This window comes from Pholis gunnellus, assembly GCF_910591455.1.
Source record: "Pholis gunnellus genome assembly, chromosome: 17".
NCBI classification, from domain to species: Eukaryota; Metazoa; Chordata; class Actinopteri; order Perciformes; family Pholidae; genus Pholis; species Pholis gunnellus.
Window position 1 is genome coordinate 20,201,431 of NC_136544.1, and position 24,286 is coordinate 20,225,716.

The 24,286-nt window shown below is 42.9% G+C and overlaps 2 protein-coding genes across 3 annotated transcripts; both read right to left on the reverse strand.

The window, feature by feature from the left end:
* Positions 1 to 4,262: 4,262 nt before the first annotated feature.
* On the reverse strand, positions 4,263 to 9,959 carry cbx2 (chromobox homolog 2 (Drosophila Pc class); the record flags this gene model as incomplete). The annotated part of the gene is made up of 5 exons (XM_079178141.1): positions 4,263 to 7,554; positions 7,630 to 7,699; positions 7,793 to 7,858; positions 9,722 to 9,765; positions 9,888 to 9,959. The coding sequence occupies 5 exons, from the start codon at positions 9,957 to 9,959 to the stop codon at positions 6,241 to 6,243; spliced, it is 1,566 nt and encodes a 521-aa protein (XP_079034267.1). The 3' UTR covers positions 4,263 to 6,240.
* A 1,345-nt stretch (positions 9,960 to 11,304) lies between these two features.
* On the reverse strand, positions 11,305 to 19,927 carry LOC306709834 (ectonucleotide pyrophosphatase/phosphodiesterase family member 7-like). 2 transcript variants are annotated; one of them, XM_079178132.1, is made up of 6 exons: positions 19,591 to 19,927; positions 19,008 to 19,153; positions 18,082 to 18,711; positions 13,543 to 13,777; positions 11,938 to 12,061; positions 11,305 to 11,685 (listed from the first exon to the last, which is right to left on the reverse strand). In XM_079178132.1, exons 1-6 carry the CDS (start codon positions 19,850 to 19,852, stop codon positions 11,628 to 11,630), a joined length of 1,455 nt encoding a protein of 484 aa, XP_079034258.1. In that variant the 5' UTR covers positions 19,853 to 19,927; the 3' UTR covers positions 11,305 to 11,627. The 2 variants fall into 2 exon arrangements, with proteins under 2 accessions (XP_079034258.1, XP_079034259.1); XM_079178133.1 differs by having other exon boundaries at positions 19,650 to 19,862.
* Positions 19,928 to 24,286: the final 4,359 nt, after the last annotated feature.

The window sequence follows — 24,286 nt, forward strand, 5'->3', positions numbered from 1 at the left end:
ATATCCGTAGATCTCGCTGAGATTAACAACGATTCAATGTCCATGTGGAGATTCATTCTCAGTTATGAACCCACGGTTTACACAAACTCTCCTTTCTGATCGATATAACAGATTTAGAATCATTTATTAGAGACGAGATGAAACCAGGTTTATGTCTGATTGTATTTTAGAAAATCTAATGAATTTAGGTGCCGACATAGTTTTCTATCTGAATTTATTGATTTATTCCCTAAAACCCTCCTCTGGCTCCTTCATTGCTTCCTGGCTGGCAGAGGGACATTTAAATTAAAGAATAAAGTGTTTCTGCAAACCTTTTTACAAACGTGTATATCAACATTAAAGTGCTTTGATTATACAGATTTGAGATTCATCAAAACATAATTGGCCGTGCAGTATTAATTGTTTTCATCACTTTTAGGAGTATAAGTCTACGACACATCACTCGGTGTTCCTCAAGGCTCAGATTTAGGTCCTTTTTTAATCTTCCTCTCATTTGTAATAAGCTTCTGTCTGACTTCCCTAAAAAGCAATTAATCAGTTTTCGTTATCCCAAATGTATCTGACAAGGACCGGAGGAAGTGAAAAGTGTAAACCGTCATTTAATAAGTCGTGTGCTTGTTGTATTTAACGTTCATCGTTCCTCTAAATGGTCTCGGGCTGCTCTGCTCAGGATCCATCAGACGAGACTTTATAAAACATTTGAATCAGCTCAACAAAAGCAGAAAGTTTATATTATTAAACACAAGCTCTGACCCAAACTGACCCATTCATTTCTTATTTATTTCTTATTTTCTGCTTTTTCCAGAGTTAATTGTGAAATGTTTATTATATAATTTCTAACGAACACTCCAGAGCAGACTTACCAAATGAATGTCTTTGTAATTTCCCTCGTTATTGATTCGTTCAGCTGCTTCATATTTACATGTTTTGTTCACACTTCCATGTGTCCAGGTACAGCTTCCTGTACTCTGCTTTCACAGGTATCTTTCACAGTGTTAGTGGAGCCAGGATGACATCAGACACCGTGACTAATCGATGGCTTTTCTCTTTCTCTCTCTGCCCGCTCGCCCTTCAGGTGTCCGTGAATCCAGAACGGGGGAAAAGGAGGCGGAGTTCAATCCGGCGTAATAAAAGCAAGCTTGGAGGAAAGTGTGACAGATGTGCAGAGAGAGAGAGAGGGAGAGAGAGAGAGAGAGAGAGAGAGAGAGAGAGAGAGGCCTGTGCCAGCGAGAAAAAGCGAGAGTGGGACTGTCAGACATGTCGACTCCGGCGTAGTGATGGATGGAGAGTGAGGTAAGACAGATGACATCGTCTGTCTGAGGCCGTGTTGTCATAGTGGAGGATTGCCGCTTGTCCTAACCTCTCAATATCAGAGAGCAAACCGAAGTTTGTTTACACTGCTCCGGCGGAGTGATTTAGAATGAGGGGCGTAGAAGGTCTGCTCGCTGAGGGTCGGCTCAGGTTTCTAAACATTCCCTTTGAAATCGAGGAGCAACCGTCCCAGGAGTTTAAAAAAAAAAGAAAAAAACTCAAACCAGCAAAGCCCGTTTGGTTACAATCCTCCAAACACAAATACAAACAGAGCAAATGAAATATCAATATCAGTATCGGCCTTTTAAACAGCCGTGTTAGTCAACATCCAGCCTGGAGTCTGGCCAACGATAGAGGTCGAAGATACCAAAGTGTGTTTCACTGTTGCTTCTGTTGCCTTTACACAGCAACACAACAGCAATACGAGTGTTGTTAGAAGCACTGCTGTGTCATTAAGTCACATATGAAGGAACAATCTTTGCTGCAGATGAAGAGGTGAGTGAAACACGTTTCCCTGCAAGCCTTTTAGCTTTGCGTCCTTTCTATCAGTTGCTTACTTTCCAACAATGCATCATGGGAAAAAAAACGTATTTCTGGCTTTTAAACAAAGGCCGGAGTTAAAGCAAAGAGCTGATTGATTTACGGTGTCTTGTGTTGCTAAAACAATAAGACGTCCGGGGGGGGGCGGGGCAGAAAACACACAAAACATCCCAGGAGATGAACTTGCTGACTGCTCTTCAAAACAACATGGTTTTTTTGGGGGGGGGGGTTATTGCGATGGAAGATGGATTGGAGTCTGGCTTATTTTGCCAGGAGTCAGGTGGGGGGGGGGGGGGGGGGGGGGGTCAGGGTTGGTGCATCGGCGCTGGGGGGTGAGGTGAGGTGAGGTGGGGGTTTAGGCATGAAGTCAGTGCTGGGCTGGTTGTTGGGCTGTGTGTGTGTGTGTGTGTGTGTGTGTGTGTGTGTGTGTGTGGGGGGGGTTGGGATTACACTGTCACACTGTTCATAGTGTTTATGCATACCAGGCCACTGTGAGTGCCTCTTTGTCGCGTAAGTGTTTACTTGAATTTATTTTGGGAGAATTCCTCTCGACCGGCGACGGGTTCTCTATAAATTATGGAATCGAGCGTCTTTGTGTAATGATAACTTCTGTCAGTTAGTCCGGCCGCCTGACAGTGTTTTTAAGAGCGGTGTAAATACAGCGGGGGGGGGGGGGCGTGTGTGTGTGTGTGTGTGTGTGTGTGTGTGTGTGTGTGTGTGGGGGGGGGGGGGGGGGGGGGGGGGGGGGGGGGCTGAAAGGTGCTGCACACTTTCTCCTTCATTTGGTCTCTTCAGCGGAACAATAACAATGCTGTGAAATGAGCTTCTTGCAACACTTTTACGACACGAGAACCAGAATGCACTGCAGTACTTATACTAAAAGTACCACAAGTAAAAGTAGTCATTATGCAGATTATTTCAGAATAATATACAGTATATTACATCACTAGATGTATTAATGTGTTCATCATCATTGAGATGGTACAGTGACTACAGAGAGAGTACTAGTGTACTGTGATTACAGAGAGTACTCGTGTACTGTGATTACAGAGAGAGTACTCGTGTACTGTGATTACAGAGAGAGTACTAGTGTACTGTGATTACAGAGAGAGTACTAGTGTACTGTGATTACAGAGAGAGTACTAGTGTACTGTGATAACAGAGAGAGTACTCGTGTACTGCTCTTAATGTCAGAGAATTGTCAGTTTGCGTTCACATAACGAGATGCTCGGAGTTAAAGGAGTTCAATCTCAAGTGTGTAAACTAACAGATGATGTAATTATGGTTCATTAAGAAACTGAAGCGCTCCCCGGTGTCCTCACCTTCAAGTGCAACAGCACCACCTAGTGGCTGTTTGAAGCAGCACTAAGAGGCAGTCATCTGGTTTCTGAACTGGTTTAACTGTGGTGGTGATAATGAAGCATCAATCTGTTTAAGTATTGAACCGATTGCTTTGTTGGGGTTTTAATCTCTGATCATTGAGTCTGTATTCAGTGCAGAACGGAGCTCATTTCTGGATCTGTCACAGTTCTATGTGCACTAGTGAAGGCAGAGTAAAACGGTGTATTACACTTTAATATTTTGCAAAAGTACAATCAACTGATTGCCACAAAATAAACACTCAAAGGTGACAAATAAACACGTTTTACTTACATTTTTCTTTTGTATTTCCCATTTCTCAGTGACTTCAAGAATACGTTTATACAAAAGATAAAACAACACCGCCTGGTGACATAAATATAATATATATATATAATATAATATAATCGATGGCTCTCTGCCTTTGATTTCTCAGAGACGTCGATTATACTTAGAAAATAGATTTTACGCAACACAACGTATGAATGATGTACAACTGGTATTTTGTGTGATCACATAATGATTGACACAACTTTGACTTGGTTTGCATGCTAATTGTCCATCAGTAGTGATATATAGGGTATTTTCTATTTTTTGATAAAAAAAATTTCAAATAAAATTTTTTTTGGGATAAAAATAAGAGTTTTGTTTTGAGGGAATCAGCCACACTTACTGGTTAGTCTCTCAAATGTCAGAGAATATCGAATAATAGCACCAACAACAGCCCAGCGTGGTGTCGTTAAACTCATTTCACATTTACAGTCAAATCAGCAAATCCTCACATTTAAGAAGCAGAAAACGTGCGTCTGGTCCGTCCTCGTCAACGTGAGATCTCAGAAACACCCGGAGCGAATTTCTTCAAAGTTTGGCACAAATATCACCTCTACTGGAGGACAGACGGACCAGTGAAGAGTCACCGTGACCTCACTAAAAAGGTATTTTGGCCAGAACTCCAGAGTTAATTTGCCAATTATGACAATTTCACACAAATGGTCAGATGACATGTTGTACAGACAGACATGTACACATACGGCTACGGGTTTATTCTAGTTGCTTTATTTAAAACAAAAAGGAGTCGGACAAAAGGCCGGTACCATTTATTAGCCGACCTGACGGGCGGCACAACACAAGGATTGGTGACGCCGTCCTACCGTGAAAGGCTCTGGATTTGAAATAAATAGTTTGTAAAGAGAACATTTCACTGAGATGGTTAGTAGATCTAAAAACAAAAACATATTCATGAAAAGGTTTGTTCTTTTCATTCAGTCAGTAAAACAGATCAAATAAAAAACACCTGTTCGTAGACACAGCAGGTAGTGAAACAGACTAAACTGACGAGGAGACTCTCTCCACCTGTAATGTGAGAATTCACTCTTGTTTTCCTCCTCAATGGAAACTACAACATCTCTAATCTGTGCTTTCAATGAGGCATCACATGTGTGTCTCCAAACAATGCCGCCCGGTCTGCATGCTCTTCCTCGAGGGTATCTCTCCTTTTATTGAATTACCTGAAATTCTAGCTATCTTTGGGGTAAATGTCTTTTGTGTTTCAGCCTTTTGAGAGGACAAGAAAAGGCAACGGTCTGCAGCGCAGCATCAGACGGACGGGTTCAGTCCAAGTGCTTTGTTGCCGAACTCCTCTCGAGGGAGCAGAAAAAGTAGCGCACATTGTTGTGGTTTCTTTTCCGTTACATCAGATAAAAAAAGATCTTTTGTTTCTTTCTGTTACTGGAGGGGGGGGGGGGGGGGCTGCAGCTCCTGAACTCATGCAGGCGGGTGAAATGAGACGTCTGCAGCTGCAAGGAAAAAAAACAAAACCCAGATCTGGTGTTTCAAAGTCCTCCACGTGTTGAAACACCAGAAGCAACAGACACAACGACATCTGGTGAACGGCAAACAACGCCGAGCCTTTTGTCCACACCGACCCGACCCGTCCGTGATCGTCCCTCCACGTCAACGCGAGCACGTAGTTCTCTGCTTCTTCTTTTTTCCTTCTTCTTTGTATTAATTACAAGTCTGAGAAGATGAGAGCTGCCGGGCCGACGAAGGCCAGCGCAGAGGCAAGAAGGGGCAGAAACCTCAGGCCGAGAGTCTTATCTGAGCACAGATACCGTATCTGACTCCCCCACATGCTGCAGCCCGTTTGGGGGGGAGAGAAAAAACACAGAAAAACCTCTGGCTGATAAACCGGCTGCACTGTGGAATGAAACTTCTTTTTTTCGAGGGCGATAACGGCGCGAGCAGTTCAACGAAACTCGAAAGGGAGGTTCCGATTGGAGGTTTTTTTTCATGACACAGAAATGAAGCCGTTGTCTGCTGCTGGAGCCAACACGGGTCGGCACAGCATGAGAGTGTGTGTGTGTGTGTATATATATACACACACAATTATAAAGGACACAATGATGGTATACCCTGCAGGGAAAGGTTCTCCTATCCCACGAGAAATGAACACACATATGCAGCAAACTTTCAAAATTAAAAAAAAAAAAAAGAGGTAGCTAACTCATGAAATGTTAAAGATAAACGACACTATACTAAGAATTAAAACTGGCTTACATTAGCTAGTGATTGACTCGTAATGAGCTAACGGTCTGCTACCCATAACAACAGAAGAAGACGCGTCTCCGTCTCGTTCCTCGTATCCGACCTCATCGACGGGCTCAGCATGAACGTGAGGCGTCGGCGCTCTCGACACTTTAAAAGATGAATAAGTTATTTTTATCTCCAGGACGTCGGTAACGACGACAATTTTTGGACCATTTTTCAGATCGTTTCAGCCGGGGGACCAAAAAAATGCTCCTCCGCCACCGCCGCCGTCATCTTGGAACAATTTGTAGACACGAGCAAAATAAATTAAACACAAATCGATAACGGACGCTATCTGTTTTTTTCTTCTTTTTAAACCTAAAAAACTGGTCTTTTACTAAAAGAAAGATGAAGCACGAATGAGCCTCTGGTCCCTCTGAGGCAATCCTCAGGAATTCTCCAGCCGAAGGGTTCTAATTCCCATCTGGTTCGCTCTGCTCCCCGTCAGTAGTTGCGAAGGCTGAAGAAGCCCACGCTGGTCGGCGACTCCTTGACCGTGACCGTGACCAGGTTGGCGGTGACGTCCGTTACGAACACGTGTTCGATCAGACTCCGCGTGGGCTTCCAGTCCTGGTTCTGGGCGGCCGCCTGTCCGACGTAGGGCGAGTCCTGGTCGGAGTCCGAGCAGCTCTCGTCGTCTTCGCCCGTGCTCATGTCGTTCATTTTGGCTTTCTTGCCGTCCTTGGCGGCCAATCTCTCCTGCTGGCTCTGGACCTCCGCCGCGGAGGCTTTCTGCACGCCGCTCTTCTCCAGCCTGCCTTGGACTCTGGGGGTCTGGATCTCGACCGCCGCCTCCTTGACCGCGTCCGCCCCGGGCTGGCTCTTTCTGGTCTGAAGTCTCCCGGGTGTCGCCGGACTCTTGGCGGGATTATACTCCTGGTTCTGCGAGACGGGGGTTTTCCTCGCCGGGTTGGCGGCGTTCTTCGGGCCCGACGCCGGAGCGTCGCCGCTCTGCGCCCGTTTGCTCTGGAGGTTGAGCGGCTGAGGGCCGGGGCTTTGATTGACGGCGGCGTTTTTAGTCGGCAAAGAAGCCACTGCTTTATTATTGGGTGTCCGCTGCAGTGTTGACACAGGGGCCGGGGGCTTCTTTTGTCCGCTGGGGGAGCTTAGTGTATGCTGAGTGGTTCCTTGAATGAGGTGTTTGGAGGTATTCAGATTCAGCGCCGCTACGCCTTTTGATTTACCAGCAGCTGCTTTCAAATCCAGACTCGCACCGCCGGAGACGGACAGTTTGCCCTCGCCGCCGACGCTCCTGCTCGGGCTGGATTTGCTCAGCGAGAGGGAGGCGGGCTGGACCGGCCTGCCCGGTCCCGCGGCGTTCTTGGCGGCCCCTCCCTGAGTCAGGGGGCCCGTTCTGTTCTGACCGGCCGCCGCATCCCGAGGCGAGCCCCGGTTGAACCCCATGAAGGTGAAGCTCGCCGGGTGAACGGGCTTCTTGATGGCCCCGGGGAGGTCGCCGTCTTTGGTCGCCTTGAGGATCTTGCGAGGCCCCTTGCTCTGCGGGGGCTCCTTCGCGTCGGGCGACGGCGGTTTCCTGCCGCGCTTCTTCGGGGGCTCCGGTTTGGCGACGACGATCTGCGCCTTCTTCTGGGGGACGGGGTGGAGGTCTCGCGTTCGGACTCCCGGCGTCGCCGGTTTCACGTGGCTGCCGTCACCGTCGTCATCTGACGAGGACGAAGAGGAGGAGCACGAGGAGGAGGAGTCAGAGGACGACGAGGAGCCGGACGAAGAGCTGCTTGGAGCGTCAGTCACATTTTCCTAAATTGAAGAGCAAGCATTAGATGCTGTGCACTAAACCGACAAAGTGTTAACAACATCCTGAGTTGTACTTACGAGAATCTTCCGCGGCCGTCCTCTCGGCCTTTTCCCTTTCTTCAGCATCAGAAGCTCCTTTTCTTGCTCTCTTCAAAACAAACAATGAACAAATATGAATTAATTAGTATATCTAGGCTCCTCCTAAAAATGTTCTGTAGACTTTTTTTTGGACTAAACTCACTTCTTGTTGAACGCAGCCAACAGTCGGGGGTCCAGGATGTTGTCTTGGGGCTCCCAGCTGTTGTGTCTGAAACAAATGGACATGAAGACAGACGCGCGTCAGGATGAAGATGTAAACATCCAACTTCAGATAAATGACCTTTCAACAGTTTGCTCATTTTGGAAACGGAGGACTTTGTTGTTTCAGCAGCCGTCAGCTCACTGGAGACATCCTGGTGATTATCTGAGACTCTATTTAGAGGAACAAAGGATGAAATAACAGAGGAGCGACATTTTAATCCAAGTCTTCGCTGAAACCGTACTTTTAAGTGTTTTAAATAGAACGGTTTCAGCAAAGATGAACGACTGAATAAACGATACTTTCATTATGTTAGTTTGTAAACAGATGTTTTGATAAAGTTGTTGTCAAACGAGTCAAACCCAATTTACTTCAATTCATCAAGACTTTCTCTCTCTTTGAGTAATTGTTATAAAAGCGGTTGTTTTGTGGGTGAAGTATTCCTTTAGGATCGGTTGAGAAAAAACAGTGTTTACAACACATCTCTACACTTTAACCACAATCACAGCCTGTTTACGTGCGCCTGGCTGGAATAACAGGCCGGTTTTTATTTCCTCTTTCACAATAAAAGGCTGAAATAAGGAAGCCGGAGCAGAAAAGTGGAAGAATTTTCTGTGGCCGTTACAGAAATATGTGAGGAATTTCTGGGAATGTTTTGGTTTGTTTCCACAGCCACTAAATCAGATTCAGTTTGGAGTTCTTTATCTTCCCACCGTCGCTGTTCATCTCTGTAGAGAATGAACAACACACACACACACACACACACACCAGGAAGGAAGGAAGAACATTTTTAGGTCACAGAATTCCTCTGACATTTATGGGAAGTGATGAAAATAACAACTCTGTTGTGCTTGTGATGTCACAGCACGGAGCGTGTTTTTAAAATAACCCCGTCGCTTCTTTGTGGCTCCGCCAGCTGCTTTAGTCCCATTTTTACTTTTGCTTTTAATTGAACGATTCTATTTTTCTACACATGAAAATCAAATCCTCGGACAAACTTTTCACAACTGCAGAAAACAAACCCGAGAAACGCGCCGAGTCGTCTCTTATCGTGAACTACGTGCATCCGTAATGACCTTTCTTTTCTCCTCATCACTTGTTGTTGAATAGCTCATTCTGATCAGCAGTCACCACTGAAATAATCAACCCCCACCCTCTCCCTACACACACACACACACACACACACACACACACACACACACACACACACACACACACACACACACACAAAGGATGTGGTTCTAACAGAAAGCCATGGAGCTGGCAGGCAACAGTGTGCATTGATGGTGGATTACAGCAACAATGTGGAGTGAACAGAAAAGGGCAAGTGACGGAGTGGAGCCTTGCAAGCAGCAACATAAATGCAGAATAAAATAAAGAGCAGATAACTCATAAATAAACTAGATAACGCGTTATGTAACGGATTATATAACATGATATGAAGTCACTTAAATGTCAAATAGTGCTGGTGAAGTGGACAGGTCGGTCACGCGATTAAAACTTGTTTACAGTGAGGGGTAAAATGAATAAAACGTCATTATTGTTGGATTAAAATGAGGATTGTGAAACCGTTAAACAAACCGGATATTGCTTTAAAGATATTTGATTTGGTTTGGAGATAACTTCATAAATTTAAGTGAGTTATGAACAAAAGAAAGCAAATTGAAAAAAAAAAAAAAAAAAAAAAAAAGGAGGCAGACTTTGTGCAACAAACTCGCGACCAGATGTGACGATATCGCGTCGTTGTTGTTGTCCGGACTTCGTTGATTGGACGGTTGAATAAATAAATAACGATAAAATAAGAGCCGGAGGATCCGTTTGGTGGAAGAGAAACCAGCGACACGTTGTTGTTGTTTTCATTGTTGTACTCACTTGGATGACCATCCCCTCCACTTCACCAGGAACTCCAACTTTCCCTGGAAGAGAAGAACAACAACCCGACGAGCGGAAGAACGTGCGTGAACAGACCGTTAGAAGAAGAAGGTAAACAACAACAACAACAACACGGAAACGGGTTGTAATGTTTCGGGGCTCTGACCTTCTTCAGCCGTTTGTTTAAAATGCATTCCGCATCAAAGACCTGCTCTCCCACGGCGCTCAGCTCCTCCATGTCTGCCTTCTGCCCGAGGAACAGTCCTTTATCAGAGGACGAGGCGACGCGCGTCCAGCTCACCGGAATTACGCGCGGTGGGGACCGGATGTCCTCGGTCCTCTGCCTTCAGAATAAAGCTCGTCTCGGCTTTAAGCGCTCACAATAAAGAACACAAAAGTACACCCATGGAATAATTGATTTAAGTATCTGCTAACCGTAGAAGTTCTACTTCTCTTAACTCCCTATTTTATTTTAGTTCTCTATTAGTATTGTTTTGTGTACATTTTGCATTATTTCCTTTTATTCTTTAATTATTTATACCTGTATTGGGGCAGATTCTAACCCATCGGTCTCAACTGGGAAGCACAACTCATGTTTATAAATGTCATTCAAAATAAACTGACTTAGAAAGTTGGTTATGTGGAAATTATGCATGAGACCAACAAACACATTTTACTGACAATTTTCCTTTTTTAACAGTTTTTATTTTAGTTTTGCTATGTTTATTAAGCAATGTGACAATCAACTTGGCAATAAAGCATGATAAAAGTAAAATAAATCAATGTTTGTTATACATACACACAATAGTAAATAGCATCCACACAATACTGCAAATATTGGGGCAATGTGCTCAGCTAACTTCAGCAATATCAGTTGTTGTTGGCTTTGTTAGCAAGCAAGCTAACCAGTAAGTTAATTTAGATGTTAATATTAATGTAAGTTGATGAAAGTTATTGGTGAATTGTAAAAGAATATACAGTTTAATGTAAAAATATGTAGACTTGCATCCATTGGACAAAGAACACCACAAAACACATTTATTTTGCATTATAATCATTTAAATACCATTAAAACATGCATGAGAAAAAAAACTTAATAGAAACTTTCTAATTTTAACATTCTTATTAATATATACATTTTATTCTTAATAGAAATACAAAAATACACACGTTGTGGTATAGTGAGGGAATAGTGTTATTTTGAAAGTCGAAACCGGAAGCTTCTTGCTCCCGCGCTTAACTTGATGACATTACTCGAAGAGAGGCGGCAACTGAGAATGTGGTTGCTTGCACGTGTCCCTTGGCGGCCACCGTCCTCTGATCGATACGCTTTATTCATATATTGTAAGTGAAAGTAGAGACATGGACGCGACCGAATGAACGCTACTCTATTCTCAAAGCAAACCGGAAACACACTTAGTTTCTGAATAAAGTTATTTATCTTCAGCTTATTGCTTTCAATGCAGTATTTCTTTTCTTGTTTGTGTTTTTAGAAATAATCAAAACGTCTTGTACATCAGCAGTTGTGATACATTATATTCATGGCTTCTAATACTCTTATGAAAGAGAGCTGATGGTCTTAAGACACTTCATAGTAAACATTTAATGACATGTTGTGAAACACAGTAATATACAAGAGTCCTTCAAACAAAACTAAACAAAATACACAAGTTATTAAGTTCTTCTATTCATTTGATTACTTCCCACCGATTCTGTTCATTTATATTCTTCTTTTTTGAAGAAATAATATCTGAAATGTTTTTGCACAGCTCAGCTCCTGGGCTCCTTGTGTAATTCTCAGAGTGCATTTCCTCACATGGGATGAAAAATAACCCCCCAGAAGGACTGTCCACACGGGCAGCTGTTCCTCAGCGTCACAGCGGAGCCGCTTCTGTTCTCCTGAGGATCAGAATGAAGTTTGTTTTGTCTTTTCTTTCTCCGGAAGATGTTCTGAACTCTGTGATCTGAAACACCAACAAAAGAAGTGATAACAGCGCTCAGCGAAACAACGGCCAATAGTTACGTTTTTTTGTCTCACACGTGTGCAGAGTTGAACAATTAAAATGTGATTTTTTAAAATACGATTACCATGCAGTGATATCAGAATTTAAAAACATTCTCAGAAGTATTCTCGATATTCTGTTTTTAGCCGTATTGCTCAGCTCCACAGGAGACAACCAGTTATGACACAAAAACTTTCCTTATTCACTCGTTACCTTTTATTCTTGCGTTTGTTCTGCAGTATTTTGTGGGACGTCATCACGATAAAAACTACAACAAGAAATCCAGCCACTGCAGCCAATCCGGTGAAGACATTTTGCAGGAAATTCACATTTTCTCCTGAAACAGAAAACACATTCACAGTCTAAATGTGTGTTTTTGGACTTAGACTAATGTTACATGCTGCAGGAACTTAGTGCTGAATATCTACTCTATTAAAATATAGCAAGACCCGTCGATCAAAGTACCGCCTCTACTCAACTGCATCAACCAACCTCATGATGGCGCTATAACAACTTTAAAGTTCAGTCCAATAACTTCCTGACTGTGTGGCTCAGACGTAACATTCTTCTTCTTCCACAGTCCGTGTTGACAGAAATGTCCTGCGGTCAGAAATACTCACTATGTGGATTCATCCGCTGCTGAAAATAGTCCCAAACAAATGCACTATTTCTTTCTGTTTGAGTAACGTTTGCTAAAAGAACTACAGCACCCAGCTGTTTGAGAAAATGAGTAAAAAAACAACAAACAAATCTATGTATTTGTGGGCGTTTTTCAAAAAGATACTTTTTTAGTAGGAACCAATGGATTTTGGATTGAGTCTGACAAACTAACACATTTATTACTCATGTATATTACTTGTTGCTCTTGTTTTTTTACTCTGTATCTTGTGTGCTCCGTCCACTTCGCTGCTGTGATCCTGTGACTTCGCCCACTGCGTGACTAATAAAGGATTATCTTATGTTATCTTATCTTATCTTATCGTTGCTTTTGATCTTTTCATGGCATTTGTTGGTCATAAGAATAATCAAGAATATTGACAGCGTTGTCCTTGAACTATGTAACAGCTGACACTAGGCATCAGATCTTCAGATCTCTTTTCTTAAAATCGTTCCAAAGTTACCATCAACAAAGCCAGATCTACTTTGTAGTTTTAACCTGCAGTAGCTCTACACGATTTGTAGTCATGTTGTGTCTCTTTGAGGTCATTCTGTGTCTCTTTGAAGTCGTTTTGTATTTCTCTTCAGTTGTTTTGTATATATTTGTCATTATGTGTCTTTTTCGGTCGTTTGTGCCTTCGAGGTAATTTAGTGTTTTTTGTAGGTGTCTTGTGTCTCTTTGTAATCATTTCTTTGTCTTTTTGAGGTTATTTAGTGTTTTTTAAGGTAATTTTGTCTGGTTTTGGGGCATTTTTTGTCACTGTAGTCTTTTTCTGCGTCTTTGAGGTCATGATACGTCTCTTTGTAATTGTTTTGAGTGTCTTTGAGGTACCTTTGAGTCCCTTTTTGCTGTTGTTTTATGTATCGTTGTGGTAGTTTTGATTATCTCTGTTGTCTTTTTGTGTCTCTTTGTATTTTTCTTTTTGTTATTTGTGAACATTTGGCTTCTCTTCGTGGTCGGTACGAGTCTCTTTGAGTTGACATTCTTCAGCAGAGGGCCAGTGGGGCCCCTGACACTTCAGGCCCCTGGGCCTGTGCTTTGTAGGGCCGTTCAGTAATCCATCCATGATGAAGTCAGACATGATGGATGAATGGCCTAGTAATGAAGGAGCAGGTGTTGGAGGCCACGGGGAGAGACTCATTAGTCTGCTATAAACTCACCCTGAGTGGTAGCGCTGGTAACCAGCATGTGTTTGGTGGCATTCAGGTGGCCGTCGTTGACCTCCGGCTGGATGCCCAGGATGTGACACATCAAGGGGTAGATGTTCACCGTCTCGAAGGGCCCCACCTCCAGGTTCTTGTGAAACGCCGGACCCACTGCCCTGAAGAAGGGCTTCATGTCCATCTCCTGGTTGTCAAAGCCGTGCTCGCCCTTGTTGAACTGAACGGGGAAATACTGCAAAGGACGGATAACAAAGCACGCGTTGACCCAGTTTGTTAGATTCAATTACATCGTAACGTTTATAAGGCATTGATTTAAGGAGCCGGATCTTAACAGCTGCAGAGGGTGACTCATCTCGGCCTGCTCTCATTTAGTCAGCAGAGGGAGGTGTTGTCCAGGAGAAAGAGTCCTCTCCATTCTCTGTCATCTATTTGTTACTTCTATCCACCAATGGCTAAATGAGAATTTTAATCCAGCTCCAAAAATAAAGAATTTCATAAAACACATAAATTCCTTTGATAATTTCTGTTGTAAATATTCAGCAAAAATGTGCTAAAAATATCCGTAGGCAGAATGCCCTCATCCGAGTTATGTAACAGCCTCAACATGCTGATCCTCCTCTGACATCAGACTAAAAGCAGTTTGAGTGGCCATAAAGGGAGAGAACAAAAAGTCAGATAATACAGTCGTGATCCCCTCTAAACTTCAGATAACCTGTGTTATCAGTAGATTCACGGCACTGATTGGTTTCCTCACGATCAGCGTTTGGAGACCGTTTATGATTTCAGTTATTTATTCTCTAAATTAAGTTATGATTCGGTGTTTTTCCAGAACTGACTGACGCATTCAGATGCAAAGTTACCGACCCGGTGGAGTCAAATGAAAACGCTAATTTTTGAATTTTTGAGGCATGAATGGCTTCACGAAGCATTTGAGAGCGGCGCATGTCATCAGCCGGGGCTTGGATTATCCCGAGGACGTGCAAATCCACTTGATTGAAATTGTAATGTGCTGAGATTAAAATTGAACTCATTAATTCTAGTCGAAAAAGAGTCCAGTTTCACCATTTTCCTGTGAGCAAAATGCTGCTGGTAATTTAAGTATCTCTGTAGACGAGACTTGAGGATATTTCTCTCCAATAAACTGGACGGCTTGTAAAGGTTGTTTATCTGAATCAGTGTATCAGTGCTTGCCATTTGATTTCTTTATAATCAGTTAACTGGGTCGTAATCATAATCTCAGCCGTTAAAGGTCTAATGTGGAGTAAGCGCTGAGCTTGTAGGTTACAACTCAGTCAAGATTTAATTAAGGCTGACATCTATTGGCAACCAGGCGATACCGTATCTATTAATGTCACCTACTGTAGGCTATTCATAGTTTTCGTAACCCTAACTAAGTAGTTTTGTTGCCTAAATCTAACCAAACTGCGACGGATAATAATAATAATAAAAAATAAAACTAAGTGTAAAAATCAGCTCAGTCTCCTGTGTGGAAGTCCTGCACTGATCTATTCATCCACCACATCCTGCTCCATTAATATACTTTGTTTACTAGGCCTACTACTACTACCACTACTACCACTACTACTACTACTACTACTACTACTACTACTACTACTACTACCACTACTACTACTACTACTACTACTACTACTACTACTACCACTACTACTACCACTACCACTACTACCACTACTACTACCACCACCACCACTACTACTACTACTACTACTACTACTACTACTACTACTACTACCACTACTACTACCACTACTACTACTACTACTACTACCACTACTACTACTACTACCACTACTACTACTACTACTACTACTACTACTACTACCACTACTACTACTACTACTACTACTACTACTACTACCACTACCACTACTACTACTACTACTACTACCACTACTCCTACTACCACTACTACTACTACTACTACTACTACTACCACTACTACTACTACTACTACCACTACTACTACTACCACTACTACTACTACTACCACTACTACTACCACCACTACTACTACTACCACTACTACTACTACTACTACTACTACTACCACCACTACTACTACCACTACTACTACCACTACTACTACCACTACTACTACTACCACTACTACTACCACCACTACTACTACTACCACTACTACTACTACTACTACTACTACTACCACCACTACTACTACCACTACTACTACTACTACTACTACTACTACCACTACTACTACTACCACTACTACCACTACTACTACTACCACTACTACTACCACCACTACTACTACTACCACTACTACTACTACTACTACTACTACTACCACCACTACTACTACCACTACTACTACCACTACTACTACTACTACCACTACTACTACTACCACTACTACTACTACTACTACTACTACTACCACTACTACTACCACCACTACTACTACTACTACTACTACCACTACTACTACTACTACTACCACTACTCCTACTACCACTACTACTACTACTACTACTACTACTACCACTACTACTACCACCACTACTACTACTACTACTACTACTACTACTACTACTACTACTACTACTACTACTACCACTACTACTACCACTACCACTACTACTACTACCACTACTACCACTACTACTACTACCACTACTACTACCACCACTACTACTACTACCACTACTACTACTACTACCACTACTACTACTACCACTACTACTACTACTACTACTACTACTACCACTACTACTACCACCACTACTACTACTACTACTACTACCACTACTACTACTACTACTACCACTACTCCTACTACCACTACTACTACTACTACTACTACCACTACTACTACTACTACTACTACTACTACTACTACTACTACTACTACTACCACTACTACTACCACTACCACTACTACTACTACCACTACTACCACTACTACTACTACCACTACTACTACCACCACTACTACTACTACCACTACTACTACTACTACCACTACTACTACCACCACTACTACTACTACTACTACTACCACTACTACTACTACTACTACCACTACTCCTACTACCACTACTACTACTACTACTACTACTACTACCACTACTACTACCACCACTACTACTACTACTACTACTACTACTACTACTACTACTACTACTACTACCACTACTACTACCACTACCACTACTACTACTACCACTACTACCACTACTACTACTACCACTCCTACTACCACTACTACCACTACTCCTACTACCACTACTACTACTACTACTACTACTACTACCACTACTACTACCACCACTACTACTACTACTACTACTACTACTACTACTACTACTACTACTACTACCACTACTACTACCACTACCACTACTACTACTACCACTACTACCACTACTACTACTACCACTACTACTACCACCACTACTACTACTACTACTACTACCACTACTACTACTACTACTACCACTACTCCTACTACCACTACTACTACTACTACTACTACTACTACCACTACTACTACCACCACTACTACTACTACTACTACTACTACTACTACTACTACTACTACTACTACCACTACTACTACCACTACCACTACTACTACTACCACTACTACCACTACTACTACTACCACTACTACCACTACTACTACTACCACTACTACTACTACCACTACTACCACTACTACTACTACTAAATCTTTGACGAGCTAACTGTTGCTAAAATAAGTAGCATATTCTCAATTAAACATCAGTTTAGTTTTACTGTTTGTAATTCTGTTGCACCAGACGTTTAACTGGAGCCAGTATTCACTTTAAACTTGAGGAGGTTTACCTTTTTTAAAATGCTGCCTTTTTGAGACGGATGGAGCAAAATGATCCAGAGCCTCGATGAAAGTTAAGCAGCAGACTCCACCCGGCTGAGTTTTGTGATGCTGCTGCTGAATTTCTCTCAAGATATCGGTTTAGGAAGAGAACAGTTCTGGAGCTGATTGGACCAACAGGCTGTGAAAAACGTGTTTTGTGTTTGTCCGTTTTCTTTTTTGTTTTTATAATATTTGTCCATGTTCCTCCAATATTTCGGCCAACAGGAGGAGATATTAGAGCTTTTGTGAGTAACGTAAGGTAAACTGACTTTTTAGCTTCCTAGCTTGCAAACAATGTACTGTTGTATTAATGTACACAGAAGAATTTCACAGCCTACTCACTTGGTCCCGACAGTATGCAAATATCGCCATATTAATTAAACTCGGTTTAAACTTATTACCAAACAGAGATTCGTTTTTTAATTGTGCAACAGAGCTTGGCTTAATCTTAAATATGGATTTACTGTTTTTAAAACCAAGAACCGCTAAACTCTTGATTGGAACGAACTTTCATTAAATGAATCCTTGTTGGTGCAACCCAGCCGTAGTGATTAGTTCACATCAAACATCTGTATTTCTGCAGTCTTGCAGGTCTCTAACAGTCTATTCTCGAGCATGGAAGTTATAAAAAGCAAACGTCACCCTCTCCGTCAACGCACCCCGTTGATTACATATCCAGCGTCGGCCCATAGAATGATGGGGAGGATACGATCGTTGTTGGCAAAGTGGAGACGCTCCGGCATCTCCTCCTTCTTGAACACATGGAGGTGCGGATGGGCCCCCTTCAAGGCGTCGTAAACCTTCTGCAGCCTGCCCGGCTTCGGCAACAGCATCCCAGAGGGGCCGAAGTCCACCAGGTGAAAGGACAGGTCCCCGAACGAGAAGCCCGGGATCTTGGACAGCGTGATCTCCTCCACCAGACCGTTTCGGTACACCGAGGTCATGCCGTGGTCGGACGTGAAGATGACGTTCAGGCGGTCGGTCAGCCCGCGACCTTCGGCCGAGTGCCGAATGTAGCCCACCGTCCGGTCCACTTGCTTGACCATCTCCCGGATCTCCGGGGAGTCGGGCCCGTATCTGTGGCCCGTGCCGTCCGGCTCGCCGAAGTACAGCGACACGAAGTCCAGATCCTGGTCCCCGAACCAGCCCATCACCTTGTCCACGTTCTCGCGCCACGCGGTCTCGTTCTTGTAGTTGTACCGCAGCGGCTCCACTTCCCGCATCACGGCAACCTGTCCCTGGTAACTGGAAGCTGTGCCGGGAAAGTGAAGGGAGCCAGCTTTTAGGCCCTGGGGGGGGGGGGGGGGGGTAGAAAGACATCATCATGACATGGTAACAAGCATGCAAAGGGCCGATCGGTTCAACATGCAACCAAATCAAACTTACAGCAGCTGTCATTTGCATGCTAGTTACCAGTAAACATCTGTACCAGCGAAAAAATAATTTGCATCACAACTGCAGGGATCCAGCTGGAAGGATTCAGCGGGCCGTCAATGGTGTTTTGTCAAGAGAAATGGTTTCTAGTGCTGCAACACTGCAAAACTCTTGCAGTGATAAGATGTAAATTTGTGCCGCGCACACAGACCTGTCTCTGCGCCGTGATCCAGATCGGCAGCGTGCCGTTGTCCCACCACTCGTTCACGAACTGAGTCGCATAGTAAGGCTTCTTCTCCTGGGTGGTTGTGTCGAACCACATGTTGTGGATTACCCCGTGATTCTCGACGTAGCGGCCTACAGAAAGAGGGAAATTCGCTCGTCAAGTCTAGCTCGCGCTCATTATTCACAGCGTGACACATTCGCATTTAAAAATTCTATCAACTTAACGGGCTGAGTGGCATGACGCTTTTTGGACAAGGTCTTATGACCAACTTCGGAGATTAGAGGAATTTAATTTCAAGGAAGTTAAATTTCTTTTAGCTGGCACTGATGATTTTTGAGAGTCAAAATAAGAAAAAGGAGCAGCGAATTCTTCCCTCAGTCATCCAAGCATAATTATCTTACTCAGCTATAAAAGCTGTTGGACCCTGGGACATTCAATTACAACTAATTCCCTTTTTCACCATTCGCCTTTTTCTTTTCAATCCTAGCAAAGTAAAGAGCGGGTTTCCTACTCCGCCATGATATGCAGATCCCTGAAGCGCTGTTGTAGAAAATAAAAAACACTTTACCTGTCAAGAGGGTGAAGTGTGTCGGACTGGTGATAGTGAGGTAAGGAGGTGTGACATACAGGGCTTTGACTCCGTCCTCGGCCATCTTGTCCAGGTGCGGCGTGTCCACGTCGCGGTCGTAATCCCACCGGAACCCATCGAAGGAGACCAGCAGCACCTTCTGACCCCGCGCGTTTGCCGGAGCTGCGAGGACGCACGAGGCCCAGAGGAGGCAGAGAACGCCGGTGGTCCACAGCGTGGCGTGGTGCACTTCCCCCCACATCTTCACTGACTCTGCTGCACCTCCTGCAAACACTCTCTCGTTTTTACAGGACGATCCACCTTCTCGGCATCTCACCTGAGGATTCTGCAGCCAACTGCTTCCGAGCAAAGTTTCCTGTTGTGTCCTGTTGTATCTTATCTCGTTAGATTGGACAGACTTTTTTATCTCGGTTCTTTCTACATGCGGGGCCTGCTGGTGTTTATGAGCCAATTTTTACGACTTGCGAGTTGTGTTCGTTTTGCTCTTGAGGACCGGCAGTAAAAGCAGATTAATCTCTCCGGGCATCGGGGCTGTTTGCCCCCCCCCCCCCTAACTCGCTTGTTGATGCTGTCTTTCTGTTTGTCTGCCCGCCCGTCTGTGTGCCGGAGCTTCCTGTGAATCACCCACAATGGAGGAATGACACTTTGATGGGTTTCACCTTGAGTTGGGATGGTGCATGATTGATCTGACACCGGGAAAATGAAGAGGAAAATGAGAGTATATATCTCTTCGTCAGCGGTGGTCTCTCGGGAAGAAAAGACCCTAATAGACATATTCATTTTAATAACTCAAATGTGTGTATTCGCCCCAGGATATTGGTAAAAAATCGACATTGATTTTCTTTTTTTTTTGCAATTGCCATGACAATGGACAAACTATTAAAAAGTGATCTGCAGCCCACTCAGTGTTTCAGCTCAGATCTCGCCCTCATCCAGACATTATACATCACCGCGTTGTGATGTAACCTTATCAACGTCCATCAAATTGCTCGACAAGCGAACTCTTCAAATGTGTTCTTTATTGCGTGTGTCCTTGGCAGAGGTTCAAGGGAATTGTCCAATCTTTATGGAGATAAGGGATAACATTCATCAGCTTTCATTTACCTCATTCATATTCATTAGCTTCCCCGTGTTAACTCTATCCCGCTCGTCTCCACTGTCAGCAGGAATCGGAAGGAAGTGTTGTTGGACCTGCCTCAGATCTGCGCTATGAGAACTTTTATCAAACACACACACTCTGGACTTGAGGGGCAAGCAAACTTTGTCTGACCCTCTCAGTCCTGCACAGACTTTCCACAGGGAGGCTCACATTTTCTTGAAGAAGAGGGGTTTTTCTTCTTCTTTTCTCCTCTGCCTTTAGCGCTCCCTGCTGCCCGTACACAACCACTGCAGTGCTCCCTCCCCAGACGGACAGACACAAACTATTTCATCAGTTTGAGCCAGAGTGCATTACTTATGCACATATAAAAAAAAAACAGACTTGCTATTTCCCAAAGCTGAATATGTCGTATTTTATCTTCTAGCAAAGGTTTCTTTTAATCTAGAGTTCTGTTTAACTTTGACGACACCGTCGACACAAGATTTGACATCCTTTGAACGATCAGCCTGAGATATTAAAAAGTTCACGCTGCAAACCTTTGAGTCTGTCACTACCGTTATTTAGCTCTCTGCTGATTTATTTATTTTAAAAGACATTTCTTATTGGACTTTTCAAAACAACAATCACGACAACAAATGGCAAAAACAAGTTGCCGTCATTTCTAAACGCTGTTCTTTTTTATTTTCAATAAATCACATTTTCATGCCCGTAACATTTTTTTTCTGTCAAATCAGACTTGCAGATGAAAGAGATCGTAGCGTAAAACACATAAACACGTCTATCCTGTAAACTCTTTAACTGCATCTGTATTCTGCTCGCTCTGCAGTCTGAATGGCACGCCGCCTCTCTCCCCGCTGTGACTGGAAGTAGACCATCAAGTTCATGCCGGCGTGCCGAGATCGATGTGTTTTGAATTGTGAGCAAACACAACTTTTAATGCATGAATGGCTTATTATCAGGTTACATGCCAGTAAGTCCAAGCGTACAACTTCAAACCACAGGAAAACTCCAGTGGAGGTGCACGGACGGGTCTCAGTGGAAAACAGCTTCACGGCTTTTTCTTTCACACCGAAACATTTTCAAACGTCCGACATAGTTAATGTCCGTCACGCTTTGTCGTTTTATCCGTTTTGGTAGCAAGCAATGAAAGAGCTTAAACAAGGCTGGATATGCAATATTGGTCATAATATTGATCTATCTATACGCGTAACCTGAAAACACACATTTCAATTGTTTTCAATTTGTGCCAAAACACTAACTTAAGTAAGCAGCTGAATTATTGTAAATATAAAACACTGACTCTTAGTACTTTACTTAAGACAGCTTAAGCACATTTGATCATTTTTCACTTCTACTTTAGTAAACACGTGAATTTGTGATTTATTTTTTCTCCCATAGAACTATTGGTGCGTTAACTTAATGCGTCTATAATCCACATTTTCACAGTAACAATCTATTGAATTTCTATTTCTATTGAAATCTCGCAAAAGAAAACCTGAAGCGAGTTTGAATGTTTTTGTGCAATTGAGGAAGTTTAATCAAATTTTGCTGCTTTCAATCTTCTTTTCTTAGCCGATACTTCAAAATGCACATAAATATATGTATATATATATATATATATATATATATATATATATATGTGTGTATATATATATATATATATATATATATATGTGTATATATATGTATATGTGAATGGAAACGCGGCTAATGTAGCAATGTGAACCGTGTTGTTCTTGATGATCACTACGGATACAAACCTCCTGAATCTGCAGCTCCTCTTGGCTTTACAGGTCCAACACGTTACTGTTTGATTCACTCTCACCTCTCTCATAGTGTGATTTTCACCTGTCTTCAGCAGAAAAGCTGTAAAATAAACCAGCAGACAGACACAATTAGTGGGGCATTTAGCAGCTGAGGTGAGAGATATTTCCCTTCCGAGTTGGTAGAGACCAACAACAGAGCAAAGGGAGACTGGAAATTGGACTTGCATATGTCAGTTTCCGTTAAACACATTATAAATAAATGATAATGTTGCTCCATAACTGCTGGATGTGTAAATAAGCAAAAAAACAACATTATTTTGCTTCACCACTGAAGCAAAATATATACATATACTGAAAAGCAGTATTTTTCTAACTTCCTGCACTGGTACTGCACGTTGCCATTTGAAATAAATGCCTCATCACTCATAGCTCCGTTTGACCCGCTCGTCAGTATATCTGGCACATTGTGATGAATGCTGATCCGCCGTGGATCAACACCAAACAGTCTCCAACAGGCCCCCCTGGTGGAGCGGTCTGGTTTCAGCAGGGGGGGACTGGACCGGAGCTATCGGTGCAGCAGAATAACGGAGAAGGAGAGGACTCCTTCACACCTGTCAAACAAACCACTCTGAAATCTGACAAAGTGTTTGAGAGTGTGTGTGTGTGTGTGTGTGTGTCATGGGAGGTCTCAGGGCAGCACCAAAGCGCCCAGAGATCCAGAGTCAAGTGAAGATACAGGAGGAAAAAAATGTTTTTTAAAATGCATTTCATTCACCTCCGTTGTTATTGACTATCTAATGTCCGTGTCAGCACTTAATCAAAGTGAATTTATACTCAAAGCGACCTTGAGTGTCTGTCTGTATCCTTGGACAAAGTCTATATGTGAATGCTGCTCCTGTTATGTGTGTGTTGCCGTTGATTTGATAACAATGAGATTAACATTTAGAGAGGGTGGCAGTCAGTTCCGCCTGAACGGCACGGTGTACGTAACTCACTGCATTAAAATTGAGCAGCAGGACTATGACAGCAGATATTCCTGTAATAAAGTGGCTCCTTCCTCCAGCAGGCCACTAGCATGTAATCACTTTCTCTTACAGTGGCTAACCTACAGTGTATCGGCTTTCCTCTTCATTAATTCCTCACTCGCTCTCTTGAACAGCCAGCAGAGTAAACTGTTCTTTCTTTATTTCGTGCTTGCAGAGGTTTTGTCACCGGCACTTTATTTAGTGGTACACCAGCAAAAAAAAATCAATAAATAGGAAATCTAGTTAATGATCAGCTAAAGGCTACACCATATAATCTGCCATAAATATAGATTATACTGCACCTCTGCACCAACGTTTTTAAAACAATAGCCAACATTTTGTGGTAATATTCATATCTTGTTTCACATTTCCATACCAAAATAAACTTCTGTATTTGCCCCCAATTTATTTTTTTTGTCAGAATCAAACATCCTTTACAAATATGTCCACAACAAATGTATTATTTTCTCCTGTTTGAGTAGCGTTGGTTCAAATCTACAAAGCTGTTTTAGGACGTTTCTTAGACGTAAAACTATTCCTCATATGTTTTTAAAAAATGATTTACTGTATGTCTTCAGTAGCATGAAAGTCAGAGAGGATACTTCTATTTCTATAGTGTTACCAGCAGGTCTTAAGATGTACTCGTTGTGCTGCGGGTGGCACTGGAGTGTTCAAATAACCGAAGGTTCATCCTGGGGAGCATGAATGTTTACTTTAGAGCTTGATATTTCTGGCAAATGTTGGTGTGGAAATCTCGGCCCGATGTTGTTAAAAAAACAGCCTCC